The sequence below is a fragment of the Balaenoptera acutorostrata genome, chromosome 10, assembly GCF_949987535.1.
Source record: "Balaenoptera acutorostrata chromosome 10, mBalAcu1.1, whole genome shotgun sequence".
NCBI lineage: Eukaryota > Metazoa > Chordata > Mammalia > Artiodactyla > Balaenopteridae > Balaenoptera > Balaenoptera acutorostrata.
In genome coordinates, this window is record NC_080073.1 from 51,863,272 (window position 1) to 51,876,267 (window position 12,996).

General features: G+C 36.6%; 1 protein-coding gene across 2 annotated transcripts in view; it reads right to left on the reverse strand.

Moving 5' to 3' along the window:
- Positions 1 to 2,514: 2,514 nt before the first annotated feature.
- PDCD6IP (programmed cell death 6 interacting protein) overlaps positions 2,515 to 12,996 on the reverse strand; it is a 61,750-nt gene continuing 51,268 nt past the window's right edge. For both annotated transcript variants that reach the window (XM_057554410.1, XM_007191507.2), the window contains exons 15-18: positions 12,649 to 12,743; positions 5,740 to 5,863; positions 4,088 to 4,281; positions 2,515 to 3,178 (exon numbers count right to left, since the gene is read on the reverse strand). In XM_057554410.1, coding sequence (XP_057410393.1) covers positions 3,004 to 3,178; positions 4,088 to 4,281; positions 5,740 to 5,863; positions 12,649 to 12,743 — 588 coding nt within the window. In that variant the 3' untranslated portion in view covers positions 2,515 to 3,003. The remainder of the gene's footprint in view (positions 3,179 to 4,087; positions 4,282 to 5,739; positions 5,864 to 12,648; positions 12,744 to 12,996) is intronic.

A 12,996-nucleotide genomic window follows, 5' to 3' on the forward strand; every position in this document is an offset into this window, starting at 1 on the left:
TCCAAGATACACTACTGATCATCCAAACAAAAAAATTCCCCATTAGCAAACTGAAGCCTACTTAACAAATTGCATTTTGCCATGTTTATGAAATTAGAAAATGTGTACAAAAAAGCACTTTTGCAAACTGTAAAGCTCTAATGGAAAATATCTTTCTAATCTTTTTTGACTAGATAGGCTGCTGACTGGTACAGAAAATCAGGGACAGAGGCTCTGTGAAAACTTTTTTTTTTTGTAACTACTTAAATTTGGGGAGAGATTATAAATTGCAAAGAAGTTGGGTGCACAGATCTCACAAAGATTGACTGGTTTGCAGTGACATATGACTACTTTTCTTAAATGAGAATAAAGACCAAGAGGCAGAGGAGTAGACCAATACTTTACACCAGACTGAGAAGTCAAGCCTTCTGTCTCCAACTAGGAATAAGAAGTAAGTTAGTTTTTCCCCACTTCAGACCAGCTCCTTTATGCAGAGCTTCATTACTTATAGTCCATTTTAAAGTAGTATTCCAAAGCCCGACATAAATAAATAAAACAGAAAGTGTCTTTTCTTTAGTTTAGGAAGATAATCAAAAAGCCTAATTATAAACATAGGTACAACATAACTGAACCAGAGTGATACTCTCCTACCTCTAAATAAAAAGCATAATCCACAACAACTTTTTAGGGTATTTTGTGGAATACAGGAAGTTAAGCAAAGGATAAAAAAGTTTGGTAACAAAAATAATCCCAGTGAGGGCTTGCTTCTTGTTTGCTAGAATGCGAAACGGACATAAGAGAAACTTCTTTCCATGAGCCACCTTAATGAAACTAGACAGTCCTATGAAGACACACCCAGCAATGAAGGGCTGCAGAAATTGGTCATCTGTACCTAAGACACTAGGTGACCAAAGGAAAGCATCCTCAATCATCTAAAGGATGAGTGAACCAACAAGAGGGAATGGGCCTGGGTTTGCTAACAGAGCTAAGCGAGCTGGGTATGCTGGGGAGGCTGCCACGAGGGGCTGTGGAGCCTCCTTCCCTAAAGTTTCTGAACCATCTTCCTGAGCCCTCTGAGGGCACACAGGAGGCCTAGTCTAGCACAGGGAATGGGCTAAATGGCCTTGTAACTTCTCTTGTGGCCCTCCGATGCACTTACTCTTTTCTTTAGTGCCTTCTTTCCCCAAGAGAATATTCAGGCCAATTTTGTTTTGTTTTTGTTCTTTCTGCATTAGTGAGAATTATAAACTAGCAATTTGGAATACCCCTAATCTCACTGAGTATCTTACGATAGTAATGATAACTTGAGTAATAAGAAGGAGGAACTTAAGTGCCATTTACACAAGAGTCAAACAAGCCCATGTCATATTCTGATGATTCCACATTAATAAAACTTAGCTATGATATGTAAAAAACTATTTTTGCCAAGGTTTTAACTACTGAACTTTAAACCAATTTCAGTATTCCATGTAAAGGTCATTTATATTGAAGTAACATGCCTTCATGTTTTCTACATACAACAACAAAGTAAGATTTTTAAAAATATACATATATTTTAAACCAATTCACTCCCTTTACAATCACACCTTCAGTCCCACATTTAAAATATAAACCCAAACTGTCAAATGAAAACAACAGTGGACCAACTGATAGTATCATTTAAATGAAACAATAATTCAAGAGAAGGTTAGCATTAAAACTTAGAAAATAAACATAAACAGATTCATTGGACATCTACTCATATGCCTGGTGTGTTCTGAAATGAACCTCACACAGAACAGACCCCACTGGGATATCAGACAACCCATTCCTTTCTCACTTTCTCATTCCATGAGGCATGTCTATGCATTCCACTAGGCAAGTCTCACTGAGGTTTATACAGTGATTAGTTTATCCTAACAGCAGAGACTAATATTAAATACACAGCCTATTCCAGAATTGGCATATGCTCCCAACAACTGTTTTGTGCACTCCCTGAATTATAAAATAGTCCAATCTTTTAGGAGCATAAAAATGAAAGGGCTTAGATCTATTCATATACATTGTGCATGAAATGTTAGTAGGTTAAGACAGTAAGGTGAAAAAAAGGAATGGAAGGGTACAGTAAATTTTCTTTAAACAATTCCATTACATTAGACAGCATTGTTAATGACATGTATTTATTTTAACCAGATTATGAAAAAAAGAAAAAGAATTATTACCAGAATTTGTATCAATTTCTTGGAGAAGCTAATAATAAAACATTAAATATACATATTTACTTGTATATTTATTTGAAGTATCTTTGGTAGCAATTGTGTTTCCTCCACATTATAGGATTTTTCAAAATAAATGTCAAAATTAATTTACTAATCAGCATATGAAAGATAAATTATGGTTATTATTCTTTTGGTTTTCTTTTGAACCTATTAACTTGCATTAATCATGCACTTAACTCATGATCTGTTTAACTTGTGTACATATAAAATGAGAGACTAATACCAGAAAGAAATTAGACAGGAATGAGAATCAATGACAAAACATAACAATGACAACTGTTCTTAAGGAATTTATTTTTAAATTATAAGATTTACAATGTTTTGATTATGCAAAATAGCATAATGAAAATTAAACCAAATCAATAAACCAAAAGAGAAAGATAACTTAGTTTTCTTGAATATCAGTACTGAAACCATCATTGTAAGCCTCTGATGTTCCAATCATGTCTTATGTAGAACTAAGTATAATAATTTCAAACGTTTCACTTGTGGGTTTAATTTCTCATTTTCAACTTTTATGAACTGTAATGTAATTTATTTCAAATCCTATTACACTTAGTCTTTATACTGCAACAGCAGCAAATGGCCCATGTGCAATCAAATGTGGAACTGGGGCACAGCTTCTAGCCGCAGACAGAAATTACACACTGCGTTCAGTACATCAGAGTAGGTTATATTAACCAGAGCGTAGGGTTTAGTACACTTATTGCAGGGTTGGTCTTTCTTTCCCTCTGAGCTGAACCAGCTGAGCTTCTGAGCTGACACACTACTGCTGTGGATAGTAAGGCTGCTGTGGGGGCTGAGGGAAGGGGTATGAAGGCTGCTGGGGTCCTGGGTATGGAGCCTGTCCAGGGCTCTGGTGATACACTGGCGGATATGGCATATTATACTGGCCGTACGCGTAAGGATTATAGCCCATGGGCATGGGCATTTGGCAATACCTGATGGGAAGAAGAACACAAGAAAGCTGGATTGGTAAATCAAACACCAGAAAATGAAACATACAATAATTATTCTAAAATGAAGTTTTTTCAAGAAAGCCATTCAATGGCGAGAAAAAACAGCTGTTTCAAGGTACTTGCTAGAGAAAAGTGTTCTATCCTGTTATTAATTGAAATCAAAGGAAAAAGTGTTGCATACTACCCAAAAAATAAGATTGTTGAAGGAAATAAGACTAAATATTCAACTATGAACAAGGAATAAAAACGGAGACCCTTCAATCTAATGTGGCAACCTAAGTACACTTCTGTTTCACAAGATTCAATGTTCACTGTAGGGCTCATAAATTTACTATTTACAAAGTTTTAACATTTGGAAGATACAACGTACTTACTAAGTAAAGTTTGGAAGACATCTTAAAAGGTAGTTAAATGTCTGGATTTTTAAGACTAAAAAAACTATCACAAAGGCAGCTGATCTTTAAGAAAACACATGCCATAATTAGATAGATTTCTATTTAAGAGTTGATCAGAATGCCAAGACATCAAAGTACAGGTATGTAAAGAAGGCCTTATCAACCTTGCTATGCTAAGCTCAGAAAAGGCACCTACCTGTTTATCACCTAAATAAAGAAGACCAAGGAAACATTCTGAATTCCATACAGAAGAGAGATATTTAATATAAACCCAATATGTAAAAAACTAAAAACAAATTAAATAAGCCTGGGAAATGGCTATTCAACGACTCAAATAAAGTGACTATAACTTACTTTTATTTCTATGTGAGCTGACAATGTAGCTTACTCATTCATGACACCTCCATTCAGAGAAGGGGTGAGCTTGTTTTTAAAAGACTAACCAGACCTAGAAACATTAGCCAATTCATTAGGATACACGAAGTTTCAGCCTTACCCGGGATACCCTGGATAGGTGGGGTATGGGGGTCCCTGGGCCTGCAGAGCGGGAGCTGAACCAGGAGTTTGTGATGGAGCTGGTGCAGTGGTCCCAGTGCTCGCTGGAGCTGGAGCTGGAGCAGTAGCAGGAGGAGTTCGATTTGCTGGAAGCACAGGAGGTGGAGGCCGGGCTGGGGGCTGGGGCTTAGTAGGCTGTAAGAAAAAGTCAGCGCTGACAAAATGTTTCAGGTTTCTGTCAAATTGCTATCAATCAAAATAAAAGGGCATATGAGAAACTCTGGAATCCAACCAAATATATTTCTAATTCCCATTCTTAAATGTGGGCTTATAACTCCAGAAATGTACTGTAGTTGAAAAATAATTCTCCAATTTGTGGATACTCCATAGCCACTGCTCTTTCCCTGATGCCTAATATTTAATCATTTACTGTTCATTACTGCTCCCATCAATGGTTAGACATTTGAGGTGGGAAGAAGGAGCAGGTCAGGTACAGTTTATTACTGTTATCTCTTCCTGGCCCCATGAATTTTCATATGAAAAATTTTAAACACCAGAAAATTTAAAAGAATACTATTATAAACAATCACATGTTTACCAATTAAATTAATTATTAACATTTGGCCATCTTTGCTTTATCTATAGCTATATCCATGTATTTATCTATCTATATATTTGCAGAACCATTTGAAAGTTAAGTTGCAAACTTCAGGACACCAGCCCGAAAGACTTCAGCATACAAGTCCTAATATTCTCCTACATAATCACAATACCATTTCACCTGAGAAAATTAATAATTATTTCCTAATATCATTGAGTATCCACTCCACATTCAAATTTCCCTATTTATCACAAAAGCTCTTCTAGACGTTTTTATGAACCAAGATCCAGCTGAGGTTCATGTATTGCATTTGATTATTATGAATCGTTCCTCTCTTTTAATCTGGAATATGCCCCCCATCTATTTTTTTCTATGACATATGCTTTTAGAAAAGACCAAGCCAGGTGTCTCACAGAATGTTCCAGTTCTAGACTGTCCAACTGTTCCTAACAGCACAATTTAATTTCTTGTTTTATCACTGTATTTGCTATAAACTGAAAGTTGGTTCTAAAGACTTCATTAGATTTAGTTAAATATTTTTAGGCAAGAATCCATGAGTGATGCTGTATTCTTTATACCGCAAAACATCAGAAAGTTGAGGTTGGTCACCTGATCAAAGTGGTGACCACCAGACCTCTACAATGTAAAGTCTGTGTTATCCTTTACAGCAAGCAAGCTGTCAAGAACACGTAAAACTTGCATTTTAAAAATGTGGTTGCGGGCTTCCCTGGTGGCGCAGTGGTTGAGAATCTGCCTGCCAATGCAGGGGACACGGGTTCGAGCCCTGGTCTGGGAAGATCCCACATGCCGCGGAGCAGCTGGGCCCGTGAGCCACAACTACTGAGCCTGCGCGTCTGGAGCCTGTGCTCCGCAACAAGAGAGGCCGCGATAGTGAGAGGCCCGCGCACCGCGATGAAGAGTGGCCCCTGCTCGCCGCAACTAGAGAAAGCCCTCGTACAGAAACGAAGACCCAACACAGCCAAAAATAAATAAATTAATTAATTAATTATTTAAAAAAAAAAAAAAAAAAAAAAATGTGGTTGCTTACTGACCGGCATGGTTCTTGGCGCTGGAGTTGGAGGCGTTGGCGTGTGTCCCCCTGCTGGAGAGGACTGATACGCAGGTGTAGGAATTGAAGGAGCACTAGGTTCTCTGGCAATGCTTTGTTGCAAATCCCTTATTAAAGACAGAAGTGATAGAAATTAACACAATTTTGAAAACCAACACACACAAAACACCAGATCTTTTTCTTACTTTCATACTTCACGTATGAAACACAGAAAATATACTCAAAACAATGATGGTATTTTAAAATATACTACATTTCTGTTCTTGACTAGAACTAACTGAAATCTTCTTTCTTCCTACTATTGAATAAAATAAAGATAGTTCTTATTCTGTTTCTGAAGACCAGGGAAAAAGGTAAACTTTTTCAGAGATCATAGTTAGAGCCAGACTAAGGAACATGTCAAACTGAGCAAGTGAGCCTAAGAAATTGCCCTCTCTCTAACAGGAGGTCGTCCCTTAGATGAGAAACTCATAACATAATAATCTAAAAATTATCGGAAAACTACAACTGTACATAGTTACCTAGCTAATATTTTAATCACTGTATTGTATCAGTGTTTACAAAAAACAACAACCTATTCGAAACCACTGAGCAAATTTCTTGATGAAAACTTTAAAACCATTGTGCAAATTTCTTGATGAAAACTTTCTGACAGATATTCGAAATGTGGCACTGAAATAGTTTATGTTAAAAGATACCTCATAATTATTAAGGTAAATTCATTAAAGATAGAGGTTGAAAGGACCATTAAAATACAGTATTAAAAATTTTGTTAATATTTTAAAGTCTCCTCTAACAGTAAATTGGAATCTCACTAAACAAAACCCTGAAGTAAAATACACTCTATGAAGTACTTGGTATTGATCAACTTCTCACTGTGCTCATTCACATGCACAGAGCAGTAAACATGACATGTCCTGAAATGTCTACAACAGGACCTACTGTCTTGATGTAACAATTAACAGCAACTCCGAGTCCCCCAGACCACACTTTCATTGTCAAAAACAATCCCAGTTGTAAGATAAATTAGACACTCCACATAGAAAGAAAACTTACACACATTCATCAAGAAATCAAAACTACTTCTTAATGTTTGTAAATTTGTAATAAATGCTTCCAATATAAACTATAAGTTTTTAGTCAATATTAAAATTTGAAAAAGGTCAAACTTTGAAACATCTAATATATATGTGTGTATATATATATATAACTCACATATAGTAAATATAACATAATTATATTTAATATTTTAAATATTTTACTTATTTATTATAATTATCTTTACAATTACTTAATTAGATTTTGAGTATATTTAATCATAAACACAATATCTAGCATGTATAATTATAATATATTATAAAGCATATAAGACATAATATTTTTTCCTTTGATAAACTCCAGAGATGGTTGCAGTAAATAACACATTTATAGGACAAATGAGAATTTCCTAGCCACTTACTAATTATATAAATCAAAGCTATTAAATCACAGAGCCATTTCTGTTTGTTTCACAAACTGGGCTTCTCTGCAAGACTGAGTCTGAACAAAGGGTTCTATGGCTAAAAAAAAAAAAAAGGCCAGGGGTACAGATACAATGTCAAAAATAAAGTTAGACTAGTTGGTGGTACTATAAAAAACATGAAATCCCTATAATTATTTAGATTAATTTAATATAATTTTCTGAAAAGGTAATATATTCACTTGATTCAAAAACTAAAAAGTGACAGGCCACTATCTACAAATTCTCATTCCACCATTCACTACCACAAACAGACAGCCACTATTTTTTATTTCTTATGAATCTGACCAGAGCTTCCTTATCAGAAATAAACCAATTCAAACGTGTATTTTTATCTTCTCCCTTTTTACATAAGAAGCATACTTTACACTGTCTGTAACCTTGTTTTTTTTTTACCATTATTTATCTCAGAGATTTTTCTACATGGGTAAATAGAAAACATCCTTTTTTTAAAAAAAATAGCTGCATAGGGCTTCCCTGGTGGCGCAGTGGTTGAGAATCTGCCTGCTAATGCAGGGGACACGGGTTCGAGCCCTGGTCTGGGAAGATCCCACATGCCACGGAGCAACTAGGCCCGTGAGCCACACCTACTGAGCCTGCGCGTCTGGAGCCTGTGCCCCGCAACAGGAGGGGCCGCGATAGTGAAAGGCCCGCGCACCGCGATGAAGAGCAGTCCCCGCACCGCGATGAAGAGTGGCCCCCACTTGCCGCAACTAGAGAAAGCCCTCGCACGAACCGAAGACCCAACACAGTCAAAAAAATAAAATAAATAAATAAATAAAGTAGCTATAAAAAAAAAAAAATTGGAGTCATCAAAATATTCTTAAAAAAAAAAAATAGCTGCATAATATTTCACTGTACAGATGTAGCTTTATTTCACCAGCCCTGGACATTTGCTTTGTTTCTATTCTTTTACTGGTACAAGCAACTTAGAAATGAATTCATTGATAAGTATGTCATTTCTAGCATACACCCTTAGAATAAATTCTCAAAAGCAGACCTTTCCAGGTCCCACACAAGTGCCCCACACAAGGACTGCCCCAATGTGCCTTCTCACAGCAACGGATGAGACCTGCTCCCCTACGTGTGCCAATAAAGCATGTTATCAAATTTCCAAATTTTTGCCAATCTGAAAAATGTTCTTTTTTTTTTTTTTTTTTTGGCCATGCCACATGGCATGCAGGATCTTAGTTCCCCAACCAGGGATCGAACTCGTGCCCCCTGCAGTGGAAGCACGGAGTCTTAACCACTGGACCACCAGGGAAATCCCTGAAAAATGTTATTTCAGAGTAATTTTAATTCATATTTATTTTATATTGAGAGAGGGTAGGTATTTTTTCATATGCTTAAGAACCACTCATATTTCATCTGCAGAATTTCTGTTCACATCCTTTTCCAATTTTTCTACTGAGTTTTTTCCTCCTCATTAGTATCTAGGAGTTCTTTATAAATTACGTAAATTTGCCTTTTGCCCATGAATAAGTTTCAAATATTTTTCCCCAGTTTATTACATTTTGACTCTTCTTATCATGTTATGATGAACTTTTTTTTTTTTATGGCTTCTGGGTTTTAAGTCAGAATTAAAAAGACCCTTCCTATTTCAGCTTTACTAAGAAATTCTCTCATATTCTCTTTTCATTTCATTTTATACATTTCAATTATGATCCTTTTGGAACTTATTCTGAGGTAAAAATAAAACTTTTGTTTTCTAAATGGCTAGGCACTTGTCTCTAACTTCTTCTGACTGACTTAGGATCTTTTTTTACACTAAATTCACATATGTATTTGAATCTACTCCTATTTTCTGTCTTTGGTCTAATGTGCCAGTATCACTGTGTTTTAATTAGAGACAATATTACATATTTTAATATCTGGCAAATTAGTTTCCCCTTACTGTTATTATTACTCAGTTTTCCTGGCTAATCTTGTTTAACGGTTTTTCTACTTGAGCTTTAGGATCAACTTGTCTAGTTTTACATGAAAATCTGTTGATTCTTTTTTTAATCAAAATTATGTTGAGGGACTTCCCTGGTGGTCCAGTGGTAAAGAATCTGCCTTCCAATGCAGGGGACGCGGGTTTGATCCCTGGTCAGGGAACTAAGATCCCACGTGCCACGGGGCAACTAAGCCCGTGCGCCACAACTACTGAGCTTGCGTGCCTCAACAAGAGAGCCCGCATGCCGCAAACTACAGAGCCCATGCGCCCTGGAGCCCCCGCGCCACAACTACAGAGCCCATGCGCCCTAGAGCCCACATGCCACAACTAGAGAGACGTCCAAGCACTGCAACGAAGAGACCACGTGCCACAATGAAAGATCCCACGTGCCGCAACTAAGACCCGATGCAGCCAAAAAAATAAAAAAGAAAAAAATAAATATTTTAAAAAATTATGTTGACTATGTAAGTTTATTTAGAACTGACATCTTCATGAAGCTGTCTCATCCTATCTAAGGACATGATACGTCTTTCAGCTTGCTCAAGTCCTCTTTTGTGTCCTTGAATAGTGTTTCAAAGTTTTCTTCATACAGGTCTAATAAATGACAAATTTATTCCTATGTATTTTATCTTTCTTATTGCTATTTTAAGTGAAGTCGTTTCCTCCATTATATCTTCTATGTGTTTATTTGTATGAAGGCTATTGATTTTTTTTTAATATTTATTTATTTATTTATTTGGCTGCACTGTGGGACCTTTCTTTAGTTGCTGCATGTGGGATTCAGCTCCCTGACCAGGGATCGAACCCAGGCCCCCTGCATTGGGAGTGCGGGGTCTTAGTCACTGGACCACCAGGGAAGTCCCAAGGCTATTGATTTCTACAAATTATTTTTATAATCACCTATCTTCAGTAACAATTCCTTTATTATTTGCAGAGTTTGAGGGTTGATTCTTTCGGGTTTTCAAGATGTATAATCATGAAGTCTGTAAGTAGTGATAGTTTTACCTCCTCCTTTCCAATTTTTCTATCTCTAATTTCCTCTTGTTTTCTAATGGTGTAGTCTGGTACTGCCAATATAATATTAAATAACAGCATTGATCATGGGCATTTGTCTTTAGGGGGAATGTTTATAGCGTTTCTCCATTAACCATGAAGCTGAGTTTTGTGCAGATATAAACAGATAAATAGATCTATTGTATATATACACGCATACACATATATTTTCATGTTAAGGAAGTCAATTAATTCCTATTTTGAGTACCAGAATAGTTATTTTCTCATGCTTCTTCCTCATCTATGAAGAGAATCTTTTCCTCCTTAGATGTAAAAATACTGAACCAATCACTGCATTACTGGAATAACCACCCACTCCCCCTTGGTCATGGTTCTTTATTAATATACTGGAGAATATCAATGGCAAGTATTTTATTTAGAAATTTCACATCCATATTCATAAATGAAACTGGTCTGAAGACTTTTGTTTTAATCTTTGTCAGATTTACCTATCAGTAAAACTAATTAGGAGGTTTTTTTTTTTTTAACCTCTAGAACCATTTAAAAAGCATTCTAATTATTTGCTTTTTAAAAGTTTAGTAGAAAAACTGAAAACAACTGGCCCTGCTCTTTCTTGGGGGGGGTGGAAGAAAGTAGCTCTTAACTTCGCCCACTTCTTCAATGGGAAACTGTTTAAACATGGACAGAGACAAGAATAACGGTCAGGTCATTTGAAGGGCTCAAGAATGGCTCATGAGTATAACAGTCTCTGGGTCCTTTACATTCATTACTAATGAGCACGTGGCTCTGTATACACCTGAAGGACAGGCTGACTGGATATAAAATCTTTGCCTCACATTTGCTTCCTTTGAGTTCCAACAAGCAATCACTCCACTCTCTTCTAGCATGCAGTGCTGCCAGCCTGAATTTTTTTCACCTTTTTATAAACTGACCTGATCTTTTTGCCTGACTGCCTTAATAGGATTCTGCCATTATCTTTTAAGACTAATAATTTATATGCTGGGGTGTTGACAGTTCTTGTTCATTTCTCCTGATCATATGATATATCCTTTCAACAAGACTTATTTTAGGAAAATGTTCTTGAGTCATATCACTAAATATTTGTTCTGTTCACTGTTTTGGTTTTTCTTCTTTGAAGGGAAGAAGGGAATTTTACATATATTGGATCTTCTCTGCCCACTTTCTCTAATCCTTTTTCATCCTTTCCTTACTTTGGTTTCATTTTCTTTGATTTCTTCTTTTCTACTTTGTGCTCCTGTGTTTTCTTCATCGTCTATTCTCCGTTTTGCTCCTTCCCATTTCATCTTATACCTGTGATGGCTTTGTTCTTCTCTTCCACTTGTTTCCTGAATCCCGACACCTCACGTTTTAGCGCCTCCTGTTTTCTTACCATTTTCCTTGAGTTCTGGTACTTGTTTGTCATGATCCTTAATGACTGTTTCCTAGCCTTTTCTTTTTTATTTTTTTAAATTCATGGTAAATTTTTCATCTGTTCTGTGACATTATTCTGGTGAATGTTCTTCATCTATTAAGTTTAGTAAAATTTTGTTCTCTTTCTCACCTCAATGTATATAGTATCTTTGTATCGATGCTGCGTCAACTCTCTATTCATTACTCCACATGGAATGAGTCTTATGTTACTCGCCCAGCTTTCCCAGTAGGCCCCTGCAGAAAGTGACTTTGCTGACATTTTCTGAGCTATAAACCCTCTCTCCCTCATGTTCTGTGCCTCTAGTTTCATGTAAGGAATCTATTTGCCACTTCAAAGTAAACTGCTTATGTTTATTGGCATTTCCTAAGATCTGTTACCCTGAGCTGTTCTGCTATCGCTTCTGTGACATCACTGTTCTTCCTACATCTAGTTTCCACTCCTTTTCACTCTTTTGTTTTCAGATCATGCAGTTGTTTGCTTGTCGCTTTGTAAAACACCATGGAGGGGACTTCCCTGGTGGTGCAGTGGTTAAGAATCCGCCTGCCAATGCAGGGGACACGGGTTTGATCCCTGGTCTGGGAAGATCCCACACGCCACGGAGCAACTAAGCCTGTGCGCCACAACTACTGAGCCTGAGCTCTAGAGCCTGCAAGCCACAACTACTGAGCCCGCATGCCACAACTACGGAAGCCCACATGCCAAGAACCCATGCTCCACAACAAGAGAAGCCACCGCTCGCCACAACTAGAGAAAGCCCGTGTGCAGCAACAAAGACCCCACACAGTCAAAAATAAAAAATAAATAAATAAATTTATAAAAAAGCAAACAAACAAAGAAACACCATGGAGGAAAGGAAGAAAATTGCCAACTCACACTGCCAACTCACCACAAAAGTCTCCACATATGATTTTTTTAAAAGAGGTAGCAAGAATATTATTTTTTTAAAGAAAAATACTTCAAAAGTACAATTTAATACACAAAATAAACTTACTTTAAGAGTTCATCCCTCTCTGTCTTCCGTGCAAACACTATATCACTGCATTTGTTCTGGAACCTGATGAGTATTTCAGTCAGCTCATTGTAAAACTATGAGCAAAGAACAAACACAAGTGATAAACCAGAACAATTTTTAATCTAAGAGGAACACAATCTAAAGCTCCTTTGTCAATAACAGTTAAAGCTACAGAGCTAAAATCCTCTGCATGAGAGACAGTCATACCACTTAAGTCCAGTAACTTAGTATTAAATATGACCTAAGATTCCCTAAGAAAATAAAAATAATAAAATCATCATTAGAAAGCACTGTCAGCAAAAATTAAGTGGCAACAAGTTAAAAGTT